Here is a 21,364-nt window from a genome sequence, read left to right on the forward strand (position 1 = left end):
CAAGTATTCCAAATAAATTCCTATTAATCCTGAACTGACAGAGTAAACTCAATCAGATAAATGTGATGTTATGATAAAATGCCTATCTGTACCCCACAGGCTGATTGCCAAGTTTCAAATAATTTCAATATAATAGACTACACCCAACACCAAAAGGATGCTGAATATGTGCTTGAGAATCAGGGATGCAAATGATGACCACAGTATAGCACTGTGGGAAAATCTCATCATTTTAACTGCTTGGATCTTATACTCCAAATTTTCTAACTTATTCAGCCCTTATACACAAATGAAATGGTTAAGGGGGCTATGCCTGCCTCACATCTCACACCATATATGAAAATTAACTCCAAATAGATCATAGACCTAAATGTATGAGCTAAAGCTGTGAGGCTTCTAGAAGAAAACAGGAGAGAATCTTAGTGAGTATGGGTTTGGCAAAAATTTCTTGAATAGGGCCCTAAAGGACACACCATAAAGCTAAATAAATAAATAAATAAATAAATAAATAAATAAATAAATAAATAAATAAATAAAATTGGGCCTTACTTCAAAACTCACATCTTTACATTTTTAAAAAATTCATACACTGGAAGAAAATATTTGCAAAATGTATATCTAAGACTTGTGTCTAGAATACAAAAGAACTGCCAAAACTCAATAATGAGACAAATACCTCATTTTAAAAAGGGCAAGAAAATTGAACAGACACTTCACACACACACACACACACACACACACACACACACACACACACAAGCTCATGAAAAGATCTTCAATATCACTGGTTATCAGGGAAATGTAAATTAAAGCGGGAGTGATATACTACTTCATGTCCCTAGAATGGGAAAGAATTTAAAAACATATCAACCATACCGGGGCGCCTGGTTGGCTCAGTCGGTTAAGCATCTGACTTTGGCTCAGGCCACGATCTTGTGGTTTGTGGGTCCAAGCCCCATGTCGGGCTGTGTGCTAACAGCTTGGAGCCTAGAGCCTACTTCAGATTCTGTGTCTCCCTCTCTGTCTGCCCCTCCCCTGTTCACTCTCTGTCTCTCTCTCCAAAATAAATAAACATTAAACGATTTTTTAAATAAACACTTAAAAAAATCAAACAAAACTTCATCGCCCTTTCTTCTAACTCATGGTGCCTTCTAGAAAACTACATTCCAATATAAATTTTTTAAAAAGAGAGATTGGTACTAAACATCTACTAATTATGGTAACTAGTATTGTTTTTGTGTACAACTGATGTGTAAGAAGGGTGACAGAAAAATTAATCTTTAAAGATCTAATAGTTACATATTTTCTCAAGTTTATGATAGCTTTATGTAAACTTTCTAATTTCCTTCTACTTATAGCCCAGCATTTACTGACAGTGATTGATGTTTACTTTCTCAATACATTAAATTTAAATTTTTTAAAAAGTATATTTAAAGAAAAATTAAGTAAATTATAGTACAGGTGCACACAAATAAGGCAAAATTCATTAAGGTAGTTCTTGAAAAATTAATTTGGCAAACTACACACCGTGGAAATGGAACAATACAAATCCCCCTTCGAGAGGGAAAATAGGCAATTAGAACTAAATTTCCTTTGAAGAAAAAAGGCAGCTCTACTGAAAAGGGACCTATGAAATAATCACTTGGACTTTGTGTGAAGACAGAGGAGAGATTCGCGGTCTCCGGATACGTACGAAACCCTGTAGGTTCACAGTAATACAAACGCACTAGCTGAGCTAAGATCAAAGGGGCCAATTCCCGTTGCTCTAGCGTGTTCCTCCTCTTGTGGCTTCATCACCCTTGTGGCCTGACAGACGTCCTCCAGGAGCAAAGGGTGATGAGCAGAGTTTGTCATTGTGACTTTTAGAACGTATACGCCAACCCCTGTTTGGGTACACCTAAGGTCGTGAACCATATTGTAGGCAATTGTATTAAGTCATCAAATAGGGCTAGTGAAGGAGATAAAGACTTCAACTAGAGCTATAATCGTGAAGTACATTATAAACCCCAAATGTGGATCTGCTTTGTCTTTTTGATGGAACGCTCAAGACAGCACCACAAAAAGGTAATTGCTTACTAGTCTTGAAAATTACCAAACACTCCAAAAAAGCAGTGATGTTCTTCTTATTTTCTTAAAAAGTAGTCAAACAGCAGATTTTTAAAAATTCTCTTTTCTACTAACAGTATAATGCTCTCACAATTATATGTGGATAATCTCCCTGTCATTCTCTCCAACCATTACCAACGGGTACCCTTGATCAATGGTTCTTGCAGTGAGGTCCCAGAACAGGCAGCATTAGCAACAGCAGGGAACTTGTTAGAGATGCCAATTCTCGAGTCCCGCCCCAGACCGACTGAATCAGAAACCTTGCAGGTGAAGTCTGCTTTAACAATGCAGGGGATTCTAAGCAGATAGGAGGACCACTACTCTAATAAAATAGTGGTTATTAGAGTGTGATCTAAGACTAATATGTGCCTTGTGGGTAATCAAAGAGCTAACGTCTCATTGCATTTTAATATGGACGTGAGACGTTCTAAATAAAGGAATTTCTAACAGAATTGTGTCCCCAGGTGCCCATCAACATCACCGATCCTCTCGGATAACCTCCCAGGGTCATCACCTGAGATAACGGAGAATTTCTCTTCTACGACTAAGAGTTCACCTTTGCTCCATCTCACGCCTCCTGTGGTGACCCATGTTCCACAGAGCCCGGGACAGAGCCATTTCAAAATACACCACCATCTTATCCTAGCTTGGTTCTCCAGGTTTAAACTGCTTGGCAATTAGACAATGTACAGATGCCCAGTCTCACCCAATCAGCTTGAGGCTGGTTCAGAGCATCACACCCAACTCTCTGATTTTATATCCAGAGGGCAAGTTCCTTCTCCTGTCCCAAACTCCCATCCCTTCACTCAGTCACTCACAAAATATTTACTGAGCACACAGTATTTGACAAGAATGTCTCTAGGTGCTGGAGAAACAGCAGTGAGCAAGGCAGACAGTCCTGCCACTACAGAAGCTCACAGACTGTTTGACACACCTTCCACCCTCCGATGCAAAGCCTGTGTTTTCACTGAGCTCCCCATCTGCTGTGGCCCGTGCCCCGCCGCGCTGCCCGTAATGGTAAACATAGCACAGATTTAAGGTAAAAGAGACTTGGGGGTGAATCCGAGCTCCACCCAGTCAGCTGGGACACTTGACAAGTTACTTTTCCATTCTCCAAGTTCTCAAGAAAGGACACGGTACTACCCACCTGCCAGTTTGTGCCAAGACCCAATGAGATCGAGTATAGTGCACAGCACCTACCAGATATAAAGCAAGTTCTACTTCCCTTTCCTAGAGAAGTACATCCTCTTCTTCTGTGGCCTGAAGTTCAGCCTTTAACTTAACCTTTCATAACCACCTGGACTTCCATGGCAGCTTTTGGATTTATTGCTTGGATCAGCATTTCTCAGTGTTTGGTCTGTAGACCACCAAGTTCACCACCACCCGGCTATTAGTTAAAAAATGCAGGCGTCTGGGCCCCAGCCCAGGTTCAGGGGTAAGGGAGAGTGAGCAGGAAATCTGCCTCTTGAACAAACTTACCAGGTGGCTGTTTGCATGTGTAAGTCCGGGAACCCCTGGTTTAGCTGCTCTGAGCTACCTCCCCAAGCCTCTTCTTGCCTTTCTCAAAGCTTATTAACTTTGCTTGTCCTCCTCCTCACCTCACTGTCTTGAAGCTATTCTTCGAAGGAAGCAGGGTGTCACGACCGAGATCAAGCTGGAACACCCACGGTTTGAGGTCAAATCCCAGCTTAACTACCCACCCGTGGTTCTCAAGTGGGTCCCCCTGCAGCAGCAGCACCTGGGAACTTGTTTAGAGAGGCAAATGTTTAAGCCCCGCCCCATTGGAACTCAATCAGAAACTCTGCGGGCGAGGCCCAGCCATCTGGTTTAGTAAGCCCTCCAGGTGATTCCCAGGCACGTCCAGTGGAGGACCACTGCCGCTCGTTGGCCATGCGAGATTCATGGCTTGTCTATAGCCTTCATTTCCTCAACTGGGAAATTCTGTAAGTACTAACCCCATAGAGGGGTGAGGGTCAAATGACGATGATGTATCCAAAGAACTTGGTAAGAGTAAGCACTTAATAACTACCCATTCTTATTACTATTGTTAAGCAAACTGTCCTTTGTCCCATGGATTCTATTAACTTGTTTGGTTTGATGTTTGGTTTTTGCCACGGTGAGTGGAAACCATGGAGTTATGCCGTCTTCAGTGTCCCCGGGCTGACCTGCTCAGCTAGTCTTATTTTTCACTCCATCCCCATCAGCTGTAACGCCATTCATTTATTCCCACACAGCGCTCTACCTCTGTGCCTTCACTACTCCTGTTCCACTTGCCTGGAGTACCCTTCCATTTGCTGCCCACCTTGTCCCAATCTTCTCCCACAACAATCAGCTCAGGTCAGCTACAAGGTCTTGCCTGACTGCTCCAGGCCAAATCAATCTGTCCTTCCTAAAACTTTCAGTAATCTGTGTGGCAAGGTTGAGCCCCTGAGCACATGCACGCATGTTATTTGGGGGTTTTATCTCATACCAAGTTGTCTCTTTAACTATGGGTGTACTTCGGGGATATTGCAGGGTCAGTCCCGGACCGCTGCAATAGAGCCAGTATCACAATAAAGCTAGTCAAGTGCATTTTTTGGTTTCCCACTGCATATAAAAGTTATGTTTAGGGGCACCTGGCTGGCTCAGATGGGAGATCACGCGACTCTTGGTCTCAGGGCTGTAAGTTCAAGCTGCACGTTGGGTGTAGAGAGTACTTTTTAAAAAGTTATGTTCACACTATGCTGTAGCCTATTAAGCATGTAATAGCATTGTATCTAAAAAACAATGTATATGCCTAAATTAAAAACAACACTTCATTACTAAAAATGCTAACCATCATCTGAGCCTTCAGTGAGTCACAATCACTGATCACAGATCACCAGAACAAACAAAATAACAAAGAAGTTTGAAATGTTACAAGAATTACCAAAATGTGGCAAAGATACAAAGTGAGCAAATACTGTTGGAAAAATGGCACCCGTACGTCGACTTGTTCGACACCGGGTTACCACAAATCTTCCATTTGTAAAGATCACAGTATCTGCAAAGCACACTCCAGTAACATGCATTGAGATGAGGCATGCCTGAGGTCTCGGGAAACAGAGATGATACTTGATAGTTCTTTTTCGATCTCTTCCCTCGCCATCTCTGGTATAAAGGAGTGAACGAATGGACAAACTTTTAGCGCAGAGCCCCGGCTCTTTAATTTAGGGCACACCTGGAGAAACTTTTGACAACACAGACTTGTGAACACGGTGATAATTATAATAGCTTAGGTTTGTAGAAGGCTTCACGGTTTAAAAACTGCTCTGGTGTTTTTCACCAAATCTTGTCATCCTCAAAACCTTGTGAAGCAGGCAGGTATCACTGACCCTGTTTGCACCTGAAGACACAGGTGCAAGACCGTTCTCATGACTTGCACAAGGCGGTCGAACTGGTAAATGGCAAAGCTGGGGCTCCACCGTGCTGTATCTCTGGTTGGTCTAGTTTATCAGTGTAGATGCTCCTCTTTCTGCACTGTGCTATCTATCTCTGAATTCAACTCTCTGATCAAAAGCGAGTGCTACTCAAATAACGATGGGCCTCTCTGCTACTTTAAATGTCAGGACAGGGCCCACTCGGAGAACAAGAAGTCCAGCCTCACCTGGTGTTCCTAAGCGGGCCTGAGCAATGGTCAGTTTTTCATGGGGTGCTTGGCATTGGCAGCTGGTTTCATCTGCAAATGGGGCAGGTGCAGTCAGGGTCTAGAAGGGAAAAAGAGAAAGGGAATATAGTCTGACAAACTTTCCTTTGGCACTAACTTCCCCTAAAGTCTTATTTCTGTTGGCTATACAAGTACAGTTAAGAAGAACACACCTACTGAGTCTTTCAGAGAAATACTTTGCTGTGAGAAATAAAAACAGGGACATTGTCACTGGAACCTTTTTTTTTTTTTTTTTTTGACCGATGCTCCGAAATAATGAGAGTGCCTCACGTCTACTACGTGCCAGGTACCAGGGGAGATACTCTCGACAGGTTCTCTCTTCTGGGCCCCACAAGAGCCTGTGATGGCTAGATTCTTCTTTCCTTCTATAATATAGGATAATAGCATCTCTAGTTCACAGAAAAGGCAACTGAGGCCCAGCAGGATTACAAAATCTGCTAAGTCACGCCCTTGGAGAGTCATGCTGGGCTGTGAACATTTCACACCCCCGCAGGGCAGACTGTACGGGTTTCGACTTACCCACACCCCGGGGCACCCGGCTGGAAGAAATGCCATACTCAGAAGTGTGGCAGACATCGCCTGTATTTCACACACACCGGCCTGGCCAATCACAAACTCTGACGTCACTTCAGTGCAAAGGCCAGAGCCCCGGGAGGGCCTAAAGGCACAGCCTTTCTGGCGAGCTGCAGAGAAGTGCCCGGGTAGCTCCAATAGCCACCCACGGCTGGAGGCCCCGCCCCAGGCAGCTTGGGCTGGGGCTCTGGGGAGCTGGGGAGCGCTGAGAGAGAGACGTAGTCACTTGGAAGCCTGCCCAGGAAGTGGCTCTGCATCTTTTAGTCAGCCTCTTAAAATGAAAACCTCACTCTCTCCAGAGGAAGACAAAGGGAGTGGTATTTTTGTAAACAGGGCAAATGCAATCGAGAGTTGTCCATAGCCTCTGAGCTATGTCATCATCATGGTCATCACTGTATCATCTTTGGTATTTTTAAAGCTGAAGGTGACTAGTCACTGTACACATTACTCACATTGTCGCATGAATTAATTGCTTCTTAGGTATACACAGGTGTTCCCTAACTTGGGGAGACCATATGATCCATGTTTATTTTTTTTTTTATTTTTTTTTAATGTTTTTATTTATTTTTGAGAGAGAGAGACAGAGTGCAAGCAGGGGAGGGGCAGAGAGAGAGGGAGACACAGAATCCGAAGCAGGCTCCAGGCTCTGAGCTGTCAGCACAGAGCCCGACGTGGGGCTCGAACTCACAGACCGCCAGATCATGACCTGAGCCGAAGTCGGTCGCTTAACCGACTGAGCCACCCAGGTGACCCTGATCCATGTGTTTACAGAGGGGCCATGACCCATTTCTGCCATTCATTTATTCATTCACTCATTCAAATATAAGTCAGGTACGATCTTAGAACTGGAGATACAAGTAGGGGGAAGGCCGGTTCCTGTCCTGGAAGAGCCTAGTCCTCCTCTGCACTGCCAAGAAGCAATCCTTGTCCCATGCCCCTCCCTCTCCCCATTGTAGCACCTTCCGCCCTGGAAGCTGGAGTTCTGCCCCAGACTTGTTTGGATACCTTCCAGTTGTCTGAGACTTTCTTAACCCCCACCTCCCCGCACACAGCTCTGAAAGCAAACCAAGACTAGTGACATGTCTTCAGGAACCCTGGGTCCATTGTTCGTTCTTTTTCAGATACGGTAAGGTCCACGGTGGGCCAGAGCAGCGTTTGTAATGTAGCAAGGGGTGCAGTGATCGGAGCAGAGGCCACAAACAGAGCAGAGGCCACAGAATCCCCATGCCAGCACTCGCGGGCTATGTCTTCTAATTTGGTTCTTCTGGTTGAAAGGACCAGACACTCGTTCAAACCAGTTCAAGAGATGAAGGAATGGGGCACCTGGGTGGCTGAGTCGGTTAAGCGTCCAACTTCGGCTCAAGTCACGATCTCGCGGTCTGTGAGTTCAAGCCCCGCGTCAGGGTCTGTGCTGACAGGTCAGAGCCTGGAGCCTGCTTCAGAGTCTATGTCTCCCTTTCTCTCTGCCCCTCCCCTGCTCATACTCTGTCTCTCTCTCAAAAATAAATAAACGTTAAAAAACTTTAAAGAGGTGAAGGACTACTTTAAGGCTATCCCGGCACAGAAAGTACTGGGAAAAAGGTAGGCAAGGTGCAGTGTCTGGCCCCACAGTGCTCTGCACCCACCTGGCTGGCTCTCTGCACGTGACTCTTTCTCTCCCACTCCCATTTACTCTGTATCCTTCCACTACAGTCAAGCCTCTGCTCACCTGTACTCCCCCGTAACTGGCAGCTCACGTGTGACATTGGCTTCCCTTCCCAATACCCCTTCATTAACTTCTTATGGAGTCTTTCAGCCTCAGTTCCAACCCACCTGCTGCTTCTTTCCATGTTTCCCCATTCAAATTCCTTTTTTTTAATGTTTGTTTTTGAGAGAGAGAGAGAGAGTGTGCGTGCGTGCGCAAGCAGGAGAGGGGCAGAGAGAGAGGGAGACAGAGAATCCAGAGCGGGCTCCATGGTCAGCGCAAAGCCTGACGTGGGACTGGAACCTACGAATCATGAGATCATGACCTGAGCCAAAGTCGGACGCTCAACCGACTCAGCCATCCGGACATCCCTTCCCATTCAAATTCCTAAAGGAGAATCAGAATGGCCTAGCTCATCTTTGCAGAGCAGGCCACAACCAGGATAGGCTGGCACTGAATCAGACACCCACCTGGGGCCCGCAGGCTGCGGCTGGTCAAGGGACTAGGAACGGAGAGGGAGGTGATGGGGTGGCCTGTCATGCCCCTTTAGCAGGCGCCGTCTTTAGGACAAGAAATGCATTGGACTTTGTGTACTTTTAAAAAGACATTCCTTAACTTGTTGAAGCTCAGTTTTATCTGTAAAATGGGTAACTATCTCTCAGGGTTGTTATGCGCCATAGAAATAATGTATATAAAGTATCTGGTACCCAATAAACTGTGGCAATTATTATTACTATTAGTGTTCATTATTACATATCATAATATATAATACTACATATCATAATAATAGATAATGGACTTCCCCCTAGAAACAAAGCAAACTGACCCATGAATGAACTTTTAGGATACAACCTAAATAGCTAAATGGATTAGCTTTTATTAATGAGTCATTAACCTTTAAGAGATGTGGGCAGTGAATCTTCTTCACATGATCTGAAATAAATTACTATTTGGAGATCCTTCATGTGCCAGTCGCAAAGCTTATTAAAAAGATAAGGTGTTCCTCCTCACGCCAGTGAGAGTGGCTAAAATGAACAAATCAGGAGACTATAGATGCTGGTGAGGATGTGGAGAAACGGGGACCCTCTTGCACTGTTGGTGGGAATGCAAACTGGTGCAGCCGCTCTGGAAAGCAGTGTGGAGGTTCCTCAGAAAATTAAAAATAGATCTACACTATGACCCAGCAATTGCACTGTTAGGAATTTACCCAAGGGATACAGGAGGGCTGATGCATAGGGGCACTTGTACTCCAATGTTTAGAGCAGCACTTTCAACAATAGCCAAATTATGGAAAGACCCTAAATGTCCATCAACTGAGGAATGGATAAAGACATTGTGGTTTATACACACAATGGAATACTATGTGGCAATGAGAAAGAATGAAATCTGGCCTTTTGTAGCAACATGGATGGAACTGGAGAGTGTTATGCTAAATGAAGTAAGTCACAAAGGGAAAGACAGATACCGTATGTTTTCACTCTTATATGGATCCTGAGAAACTTAACAGAAGACCATGGGGGAGGGGAAGGAAAAAAAAAAGAGGTTAGAGAGGGAGGGAGGCAAACCATAAGAGACTCTTAAAAACTGAGAATAAACTGAGGGTTGATGGGGGTGGGAGGGAGGGGAGGGTGGGTGATGGGTATTGAAGAGGGCATGTTTGGGATGAGCACTGGGTGTTGTATGGAAACCAATTTGACAATAAATTTCATATTTAAAAAAAAAGATAAGGTGTTCCCATTTTCCAAGAAAGGTGTGTTCTAGAAGGTGTGAAATCTGGTAATTAAAGCAGAGACAGAGAAAGCTGTAAAGCAAGGATAGTTACTCAAAGTTGGAGACAGGTTTCAATGCACCCTGTCCTGTCTTCTTAATTGAGTGCATACACAGAGCCATGTAATCATCCACACACTAAGAACTGTGGCCTAAAAGTAGGAAAAAGAGAGAAGCAAAGAGATGGAAGGCAGACGGAGTTCCTCAGTGAGCTTGGGTGTGCCTGGGTGCACATGTGTACATGTGTGTGCATCAGTTGACATGGAGAAGGGGTATTTCTTGGTATGTGCAAGGCACCGTGCTGGAAACAGGGAGAATGCAAAAATTATTGAGCCACAGCCTTGTTGTGAACACTGCCAGAACACTGCCTTCCAAAGTGAGGTAGATTACCCCCTAGGTTTAGAGTCAAGCTCTACATTCAGGAAGATGTTGATTAAGGCCCAGCAGCCCTGTGACTTCAGCCAATATTGTTTCAGTCCAAACACCCCAGGATTCCTTCTTCTCTGAGCCAGAATAAATCATTTGATTTCTAAGGAATTTTGAACTACATGGGTTCTGTCTCCTCCACCTACAAGGGACAGACCAACCACAGGAAAATGGGACTAAGTTAACAAGAGGCTCCCAAGAGAGGCAGGGACTGGTCCAACCTGGACTCCAAGCTATACATATACTTACAGCCTGCAGAGGACCCAGGCTCCCAACTATTCCTTACCATTTGGCAGACCTAGAGTGTTTCTAGGGATCCTCTGGTTTAGGTCCTAAGAAAGTCCTAAAACTGAGGCTCAATAATGTAACATAATAGTTCAATCTTTGAGTGCCTACAGAGTGCCATGTAACCATCTACACACTAAGCACTTTAAACGTATCAGCTCATTTAATTTTGTAAGTCTGAGATAGATGCTGTCTCCACTCAAATAAACAGAACCTGTCTTCAACAGTGACACCAAATAGCAGCAGGAAGCAGCAGTGTTATGTCCCTTAGACTCCGTTACCTTTCTGGCTCCCTTTGAACTGAGGAAACTCTCTGGATTCTTAGGCCATTCGGATAGAGGGGCCTCAAAAAGGACACAATGGACTGCCTGGTAATTAAAGAAGAAGGGGGAAAATGATTAATTGAAAAATAAAAGGACATGACCCTATTTTTCACCCAGACTTGGTGTGGTAGGTCACATGACTGACAGAGAATTGGTTACTGGCAAGCTGCGGCTTAGACCCCACATCAGCCAGATCACATTGTTGAATGTTTACTAACACTTGCTATGTATTTCATATGATGCTAGACATTTGGAGAGTGCATAAATAGGAGAGAAATAAGGAAGGACGGACCAGAATTGGCTCTGGGGCAGCAATCCTCAAAGGTGAAGCATGGCGCTTTTAAAATGGGAGGAGGTTTTAGTCTGATAAGGCATATTCAGTTTTCACTAATTTAATATGTGGGGGCAAAACCCTGCCCTTTTCAACATACAAATTTTCTTTTTGTTTTTTTTTAATTTTTTTTCAACGTTTTATTTTATTTTTGGGACAGAGAGAGACAGAGCATGAACGGGGGAGGGGCAGAGAGAGAGGGAGACACAGAATCGGAAACAGGCTCCAGGCTCTGAGCCACCAGCCCAGAGCCTGACACGGGGCTCAAACTCACGGACCGCGAGATCGTGACCTGGCTGAAGTCGGACGCTTAACCGACTGCGCCACCCAGGCGCCCCATCAACATACAAATTTTCTAAATTAAGCCTCTGAACTGGTAGAGATCATCAGAGGATAGACTGTGCCCCCCTAGGTAGCCACATTCCAAATTCAGGGCTGGAAGTCACATGAAATTTTTATGTTTAGCAGGAAAGATGGAGGGTATTAAAGGGTTAAAGAGGGCTGGCCCCAAACCCCGGACCTCCTATGTGCAAGGACCTTGCCAGACCACAGACTTGGAGCAAGACTGCAATTAAACTTCTTTCTACCTAATTTAGGATTTCAGAACACCGAGTCATTGCATGTGAATACGTTGCCTATTTGTCATATAGGTTCTGGTTATATAAACTGTACTGTATCATACCAAAGCCATATTCCCATAATGCTTTTTCTACATTTTTTTTAACGTTTACTTATTTATTCTGAGAGGGAGAGAGAGTGAAGGAGGGACAGAGAGAGAGAGGGATAGAATCCCAAGCAGGTTCCGCACTGTCAGTGCAGAGAGCCTGATGCGGGGCTCAAACTCAGGAACCGTGAGATCATGACCCTAGCCAAAACCAAGAGTTGGCCCTTAACCAACTGAGCCACCCAAGAGCCCCTCCCGTCATGCTTTTTAAAGGGAAGGACTTTAGATGTTGGACATTTCATTTGCAAAATGCGTTCAATTAGTCATTGTCAAATATTTACTTAAAAGCTATTAGACATTACATGGGGCACCTGGCCGGCTCAGTCAGAAAAGAATGCAACTCCTGATCTCAGAGTCATGAGTTCAAACCCCACATTAGATGTCGAGATCACTTAAAATAAATAATTATTATTATTTTTTAAATCGGACGTTACATAAAGTATACAATGCAAATGTCAGTTGAATGTAAACAAAGGGCGGGGGATAGAACCGGTACTCCCGCATCAATGACTGACAACTGGATCAATCAGACAGCAAGCTGACACCCATTTTATTTTTTAAACATGGTTTTTAAAAACATTGCTGGTCCTTAAACTAACCTTCAGTATCTTCACCTATTTGATTATCCAATAAAATAATCTACCTCATGAAGCTACTGTAAGGAGTAAATGAAGTGATGTATGTCTAAGTGATATCTTCCTTCTATTTCTCCAGAACCCACTCTCTCCTGCTCTTCTCTACTCCTCTCTGGATGGCTTCCGGTATGGAGTGCACCAATAGGCTACATTGCCTTTCTGCTTCAAGTTGAGCTGGATCCATGACAAGTAAGCAAAACCCCAGAGGGCAGGGCAAGAGTGACCTTAGGGTATCTTTCCACCTGGCCTCCTCACTGCTAGGAAGCATGTATTGTTTCTGTCCTCTTACCGATATGCACAGCTTGTGGTGAGAGGCCCCTCTTCACACAGTGCCCTGCCAAGTTCCGGCGACCACACTCTCCCCTTCCTTCATGCCTAGGAGTGACAACCCCTAACATTTCCAGGCCTAGGGTGCATACTATCCCTTGAGGTTTCCTGAAACGCCCGCACCCTGGTAAATAGTCCCTTTTATTAACCTCTTTTCATATTTCCCGTTTAGAATGAGCCGTCTGTGTCTCGACAGGGCCTTGGCTGATACAGTATATATAAGAGTACGGCTGCCAGGCTCAATAAATGTTCACTAGCAAATGTTGATGAGGCATGTTAGAAGCACAGAGATCAATTGAAAAGTGAATTACTCATAGTTAATAAAGTCATAACCATCCCAAGAATGTCCTCCAGTAGGAAAGAATTTTATAGCAACGTTACAACTTGTTCACCAGGATACGTGAAAGAGATAAGAACAGGACCTCAGAAACAAATCGACTTTTCCCAGGCAGCCCTTTTGACTCAGGACTCCCCAGCTTTCGAACTGCAAATTCAGAATTAGAAAAACACATCACAAAATCTCAGTCCTCAGTCTCATTCTGTTAGGTTTGTGTTTGCCAGTTGAACATAGTTTTTAAGGCATGATTTTATTTCGGATCAAATTATGTTAGTCTTTTGAAGACAGGGAAGAAACGGTAGATTTTACACTTGACTGTAGGCCCAACATATGTAAATCCCTGGATTCTTGGACTCTGTCTGTGATTATGCAGAGGCTCAGCCCAGGCAGCTGCTGCAGAGGCTTGACAGATGCCAGTGGAGTGGAGACAAAGGAGGCCTAGCACATTGCTCGGCACCAAGAAAGATCTATTTTTCATTTAGCTAAGTATGGCATGCACATATTATGAAGTAATAGGCAACATTAAAAATAGTGACACAGATATGTATGTACAGACCAGGAACAATTTTTAGGACATTTTGCTAAATGCAAAAAGCAAGTGACAGAGAAAGAAGTATAATATGTACACATGTTGTATAGTATGATATCGTATGCTTAAAGACAGAGAGAAAAATAGCTAATTGTAGAAATAGTTTAGAACTGTGCTGTCCGATGTGGTAGTCATTAGCCACATGTGCCTACTTAAATTCAAATTACATTTCGTGAAATTAATGAGATAAAATTAAAAACTCATTTTGTCGGTCACGTTAGCCACATGTTAAGTGCTTGATAACCAAATGTGGCTAGTGGCTGCTACAGTATTAGCATAGATATAGAACATTCCTATTATCACAGAAAGTTCTCTTGGACAGCACTGGCCAAGAAGGATGGATATACAACAAATTATTAACTGGGGGAAGAAGACGACATGGGCAGAAGAGATGAAAGGATGTTTTTACTGTTCACTCCATTTGTGCCTGTTATTTTATTTTTACACTTATACAATTCATCTTATTTTATTTATTTTTATTTTTTTAAAACATTTATTTATTTTTGAGAGTGAGAGAGACAGAGCGTGAGTGGGGAAGGGGCAGAGAGAGAGGGAGACACAGAATCCGAAGCAGGCTGCAGGCTCTGAGCTGTCAGCACAGAGCCCCATGCAGGGCTGGAACTCATGGACCACGAGATCATGACCTGAGCCGAAGTAGGATGTTCAACCCACTGAGCCACCCAGGGCCCCCTATCTTATTTTATTCTTAAAGTTTGTTTATTTATTTTGAGGGAGAGAGGGAGAAAGAGAATCCCAAGCAGGCTCCGCACTGTCAGTGCGGAGCCCTATGCAGGGCTTGAACTCAAGAACCGTAAGATCATGACCTGAGCCAAAACCCAGAGTCGGACACTTAACCGACTGAGCCACTCAGGCACCCCACAATTTATCTAATTTTAAAATAAATTTAAAGAAATATCTCCTATCTTGGGAATTCAGAGATGCAGGAAATCTAATCCAGGATCAGGTGTTCCAAATGTCGAGGGGAAAAGGATTCTAACAGGAAAAGAGGAGTACTTTTAAAAATAACAACTATTAGGGGCGCCTGGGTGGCTCAGTCGGTTAAACATCCGACTTCGGCTCAGGTCGTGATCTCACAGTTTGTGAGTTCAAGCCCCATGTCAGGCTCTGTGCTGCCAGGTCAGAGCCTGGAGCCTGCTTCAGATTCTGTATCTGCCTCTCTCTCTGCCCCTCCCCCACTCACACACTGTCCCTCTCTCTCTCTCTCTCTCTCTCTCAAAAAAAAAAACATTAAAAAAATAACAACTATTATTTATAAACTAACTGCTAAATGATATTATTCTAAGGTATATGGAACATTTAAAATTTATTTGAGCTTTACATTTTTTTTTTCAACGTTTATTTTATTTTTGGGACAGAGAGAGACAGAGCATGAACAGGAGAGGGGCAGAGAGAGAGGGAGACACAGAATCGGAAACAGGCTCCAGGCTCTGAGCCATCAGCCCAGAGCCTGACGCGGGGCTCGAACTCACGGACCGCGAGATCGTGACCTGGCTGAAGTTGGACGCTTAACCGACTGCGCCACCCAGGCGCCCCCTTATTTGAGCTTTTAAAAACAATTTAAGTTATCTTCATACTATCTACTCTCTATTCACTTTTCCAACATCCAGCAAATACTACTTGAGGGCTTGCTGTGTGCCAGGCACTGGTTTTAGGTTCTAAGGATATATCAGGAAAAAAACAAAAACAAAACCAAAAAGATCCTGTCTTTGTGATCCTTAAAGATAATAAACAACAACAACAAAAAAGAATGTGAAATGCGTAGTATGTTAAAAGGTGATAGTGCTTAGAAAAAAATAAAGGCAAGGAAGGGGGATAAAGAATGCACAGGGTTTACCTGTAAATAGGATAGCCAAGGGAGCTGATATATGTATCAATATATAAAGGATCAGTTGAGCCATGTGGAGAAAGAACTCTCCAGGTAGAGGAAACATCAAGTGCAAAGGCCCTGAGGCAGTAGCATGCCCAGCTTCTTCCAGGAATAACAAGAAGGCCAGTATGCCTGGAGAAGGTGAACAAAAAAAGAAAAGTAGTAGGAGATACAGCCAGAGAGGTGAGGTACAAGGCAGGAGATGGGAGGAACCCAATGGTATGGGGTTTTTAGGATGCTCTAAAGACTGGCTTTCCACTGGGAAGATGGGAGCCATGAGAGAGTTTTGCACAGGGAGTAAGATGACCTGACTTAGTCCTAATGGGACCACCTGGCTGCTACATTGAGGTTAAACTCTAAAAGGTCAAAGGCAGGAGCAAGAAAACCACTAAGGGAACTGGTGTACTCATTGGGCAAGAGTAGGTAGCTGGAGGCTGGGACCAGGGTGAGAGCAGGGGAGGTAGTGACAAGTAGTCAGATTTTGGATAGATTTTGAGTAAACAAAATTTGAAATTTACTGAATGTAGAGTGTAAAAAAAACTGACAGAAGTCAAGGTAACTCCAAAGTCACTGGCCTGAAGACGTGGAAAGATGGCATCACCACTCCCTAACATGGGGAGACGCTGGAAGAGTAGGTGTGAGAGTGGGACAGACAGGATGGAGAAATCAAGAATTCTGCTCTCACACATTTGGTGTGACATACCTGTTAGATCTCCCAGTGGAGACATCAGGTAGGCAGTTGGATTTACAAGTCTAAAGCTGGGGACAGAGAACTAAGCTAGCGATACAGGTTAAGAAACCATACAGTATAAATGCTATTTAAAGCCACTAGACTCAATTCATTCATTCAGCTAAGGGCATGAGTTCAGGCTGAAGCAAGGTCCTGGTTGTTTAATAAGGAGACACTATATATTTATGGCCAATCTCCCCTGAATACTGGAAGCTCTAAGAAGACAGGGACTTGGTGGGCATCTGGGTAGCTCAGTTGGTTGAGTCCAACTTCGACTCAGGTCATGATCTCGCAGTTCGTGAGTTCGAGCCCCACATAGGGCTCTGTGCTGACAGCTCAGAGCCTGGAGCCTGCTTTGGATTCTTTGTGTCCCTCCCTCTCTGCCCCTCCCCTGCTTTTGGTCTCTCTCTCTCTCTCTCTCTGTCCAATCCTCTCTCTCAAAAATAAATAAACATTAAAAAAAATTTTTTTTAAAGAAAAGAAAACAGGGACTTGGTCTGTTGTATCCTCCTCACTGCTATATCCCTAATTCCTAGGGCAGTATCTGGCAGACAGAAGGTTCTCAAAAGACATTTGTTGAATGGAGGAATTTAAAGTCCTTAGAGAGAAAATAATTATTGATAAGAAACTGGAGAGAGAATTATTGATAATGATTTTATTCATAAAGACTAAACTGAATAAGAAATATAATGCATAACTTTTTCTTATCATGATATATCCTACAGAAAACTTGGGGAAATAAAGAAAGGAAAGCAAAATTCACCAATAATTCTACTTTCCAAATATAACCACTGTTAACACTCTCTATATTTCTTTTAGGGCTTTCTGATATGCATACATATTAACAACTTTGGAATCCTATCTACATGAATGGTTTTTTCCACTCAGTATGTCATGATTACTTTATTATTTCATTTAGACTTCAACCTCACTATTTTAAGGGTATTATCTGGTGGTTCTATCTCCCATTCTCCCTAGCCCTGAGCCTAAAATTCCCAAGCATTACTCTTTTAGGCAAGACAATGAAAAGTAGGGGCATCATATCTCAGAGAGAGAATGTTAAATTAAAAAGATAGGAGGGAAGCAGGAGCACCTAATTTATCTGTTCATGTTTCTATTTTGAAGGTGCAAGTGGCACCAGGAAATACAATACAGGCCAATCAAGTTTAGCTGTGAAAGGAGCTGCCCTGGTTGGCCTGGAGGCCAATGCTGGTTGGTGCAGGGCCCGAGAGGAGAGATTAGCAGGTATCCCAAAATGAGAACGAGTAGGCGATGGGCAAGCTAAGCAGTAAGATACATTTGAAGAATGGCCCCTTCAATAAAGTCATTTCCTTTTCCAAGGATTCTGGATAACTGGTCATCGGCTACGCTGAACAGCCTCCCCGAGGCCTGGCCTACCCAACGCCAATGACAGCAGTCTGAGCAAGATGTATAATGAGACCCCAGCTGCTCTAACTGCACCAGCCATGGCCACTTTGTGACAGGCCCCCACCCTCTCAAGAGTCCATACTCCTGCAAAACACCCTCCCACTGTTTTTAATAGACTTTATTTTTTAGAGAAGTTTTAGGTACACAGCCACATGAGCAGGAGGCACACGTTTTATTTCCCATTTAACTCTCGTTAATTTTGATAGCTATACAGCATGCCCCTGAACAGAAAAACCGTAATGTATTTAGATATCTCTCTGTTGTTGAATATGAAGTTGTTTATGTTTTAGTAATATAAGTAACATTCTAAACATAGCTCTGAGCCTCTGATTATTTCCTTAGGATAGATGCCTAGAAGCTGAATTACTTAGACCAGGGGTATGAACATTTTCGAGATAAATATTTGCAGAACATTTTAACATGTGTTGGTGAATTAGCCTCTACAAAAGCTGTGTCATTTATAGTCACAGTACAATGTATGTCATTTATAGTCACATTTTTTAAACCAATGTGTGAACACCTGCACCTAGGTCAGGCTAGCAATTTCTGCCCTTCCAGCGACCCAAGATCAGAAATGTTATTATGCTCTAGGGATCCAGGCTTCCTTAAAACACTGACCGCCCACAAGCCCTAACCCCCCACACCACCCATGTGTCACTTTCTGAAATGTACTCTAAATAATACATTCATTTATCCTAAAATGTATGTTTTCCCCCACATGTTAACATCTCTGAGATGAGGAGAGGGGTCTTATGAGAAATGTCTTAAAACCAGTATCGGCAATTTTCTGACATTGTAACATCTCTGCAATGGGACTGTATCTCATAATCAAGGGCATCTTAGATTCACGAAATGCATAGAGGATGCTGACAAGAGAAAAGAATCATTTTTACCTCAAGATTTAAAAAGTCCATACCCTAAGTCCATTTTTCTTAAGCAACTGAGCTTAAGGAGTTTATAATGAACATCAATAACAATCATATGTCTTATTCATATCCCATCTTCTTCCTCAAACGACTTGAGGTGACTTAAAAAAAAATAAAGATTTGAAAGTTGAATAGTTGCAAGATCTGGGTTGAGGGAGGAAATACGGTTTCAACAAAGGTCAGAAGGGAAACGAGCATACAGGAATCCCTATCCCACTTCTCCACATTTCAGGCCGATCACAAAAATGACTTTAAGCTCTAAGCAGTCAGAGCAAAGAGAGAGACAAAGTTAATATCGTCCGTAAGCAAAAAACCAAAATAGATCCTGAGGAGGAGCACGGCGTTTCCTGAGGCCGAATTTTATAGCCTTTGCTCCAGTGGTGCTGCCGGAAGGGGCATGCTGGGTGATGCTCGGTAGTGGGACCAGCATACTCAACAACAACGCCCTAATAAAGAAAACCCTGTTTTTTTGTTTGCTCAAAGTACCGTTATGAGGCAAGGCACAGCCTCAGAACCAAAAAGCAGTTCAAGAGAGCATTTCCATAAGAGGCCAAACATGGAGCCTGAAAATGCGGTCCTCCCCCTCACTGCTGGATCCAAGGGCAAGATGTACAATCTGGAGACCAGGGATTTCTAATGTGGGACAGGCGAGACAATCCATTAGAGAACAACACTTGGGCTTAGATTTATTTTTCATGTTAAAAAACAAGACGCGTTACTGACATCTAATTCTAACATGCCGGTTGATACAGTGCCCTATCTCTGTCAACATCACGTCCGTGAAGGGTCCTTAAGGAAACATGCAAAGTGTACAGCTGAGAAGGGGGGTCTGGATCCTCTGACATTTTCATTTGCTTTTAGCTTATTGTAATTTAATGCAGTTTGCGTGGGCCTGGTAAAGGGCATTTATAGATTATGTTACCTAGTTTTAACTAAACCAATGCTCACAGGATCACCAATTGGCTTAAAACACTTTCCATAATGAAATAGGAAAGCGAAAATAATACAAGCACAAGCGAACAAGAGCCCTTTGTAGGTGTCTTGCATCAGCCACGTTATCAGGTATGAACGAAGACCTAATCAGATCAACACGAAGACAGCTGAATGGACGATTATCACAAAGAGGACTATTTGAAATATCTGCTGCCATTAGCATTAAACTTCACCTGGAGCGTATATTATACCTTGAGTTATTAGGTTACGATCATACGAAGCTACTGTGATTACCATGATACTTAAAAGCAAAGCATCCAGAACATGAAGAAAAATCTCTAGGATTTTTTCAGTGACGTTTCAAGATGTGATACTCAATCCAGGCCTTCACAAAATACTGTTGCATGTAATGATAAATGGCAGAAGCCTTTTTCAAATTTCCGTAATTCAATAAAGAAAAACCAAAAGTCTCATACCATTGCAGAAGCACCTGCTCTTCATGCCACAGTACAGCTGGCTGCTCTAGTACATGGGGAAAAAATTGATGTCAAACTAAAACGCATTCCTTTGTCAGCAAATATATTTAGAAGACATATAGAAAACATTGCTGAAGACTGGAAGAAACAAGCATTAGAACAAATTATGCAGTGTGGGAGGTTTGCTGTAAAGTTGGACGGAAGTACAGATATTTCTAAAATGTTGCAGCCTGAGGTATTTGCTAGATTCCATTTCAATAATAATCCCCCCCCCCCTTTTTTCATGAGCCACTGAAGGGAAGATCTTCCAAAGAAGATTTTCCAAAGAAAGATGTTCCAAAGAAGATTGATTGTACAGAGTGGATGACTTCTTTAATAAAAACAGTATTTTATGGAAACAAACAAAAAAACCCCCACATCTAACTATCAATGAACCAACCACATTGCTCTTAGAACCAAACTCCCACCTATTTGAGAACTGCCTGTCTTCCTTTCAATACCTTTCCTCTCTTGGACCTTTAAAAACTGTTTCTCAGGATTCTATCCTGGAAGACTGTGGGATGTGTAGATTAATTTAATCAGATCTCATATAGAGATAGGCAGATACAGGGAGGATTTCTTTAGCTTAGTTACAGCTCTTCTATTTTTCTTCCCTTAAAAAACATGATAGGATGGTTTGGGGTCAGTCGTTTCCTAGAATTTGCCCTATAAAAGGATTATCCAGAGTCCCTCTTGCTACCTAACCAATCCCGTCCACCTCCTTCTGAGTCTAGAAACGGACTGTGTGGCCAGGCCATTGTTATAAAACACACATAGATTGGGCACCATGGCTTTTAATTCACAGATAACCTGACTAAGGCTAGACAAGGTACTAGAAGCAAGGCAAGTTTGGTTCAGCAGCTTACCTATGCTCCCTTCGAGGCTGGGTGCTGACCCAGGAGCACAGCAAAGCTCTGTTCGTGGCCCAGAGCTGTAACTGCAGGTAGGATTGGATACCATTCCTTAGAACGGGATCTGTGAGATCAGCAGAGTTACGTGAAATGCTCAATCTGTTGCTGAGTGTCCCCTCTCTCCATTACTGTGGTCACAGCACCTTCCAACTTTGTATTAAAGAACAATACATGTACGGCAATGTGCAGAGATCCTAAGTGTGGAACTCTGGACGTGCACAGAATGAACATACGCAGCAGC

At 43.2% G+C, this 21,364-nt stretch overlaps 1 protein-coding gene across 15 annotated transcripts in view; it reads right to left on the reverse strand.

The window, feature by feature from the left end:
* The window catches only part of PCYT1B (phosphate cytidylyltransferase 1B, choline), a 135,111-nt gene that overhangs the window by 67,171 nt on the left and 46,576 nt on the right, over positions 1-21,364 (reverse strand). For 8 of the 15 annotated variants that reach the window (XM_019823678.3, XM_019823679.3, XM_045050553.1 and 5 more), the window contains exons 2-3: positions 10,808-10,894; positions 5,732-5,831 (exon numbers count right to left, since the gene is read on the reverse strand). The exons of 2 other annotated variants lie outside the window; for them this stretch is intronic. In XM_019823678.3, the coding sequence (XP_019679237.1) occupies positions 5,732-5,831; positions 10,808-10,894 (187 nt within the window). Of the gene's footprint in view, positions 1-5,731; positions 5,832-6,310; positions 6,462-10,807; positions 10,895-21,364 lie in introns of those variants that run through there. 5 more of the 15 variants (XM_019823683.3, XM_019823681.3, XM_019823682.3 and 2 more) reach the window with 2 other exon arrangements.

This window comes from Felis catus, chromosome X (assembly GCF_018350175.1).
Source record: "Felis catus isolate Fca126 chromosome X, F.catus_Fca126_mat1.0, whole genome shotgun sequence".
Lineage (NCBI taxonomy): Eukaryota > Metazoa > Chordata > Mammalia > Carnivora > Felidae > Felis > Felis catus.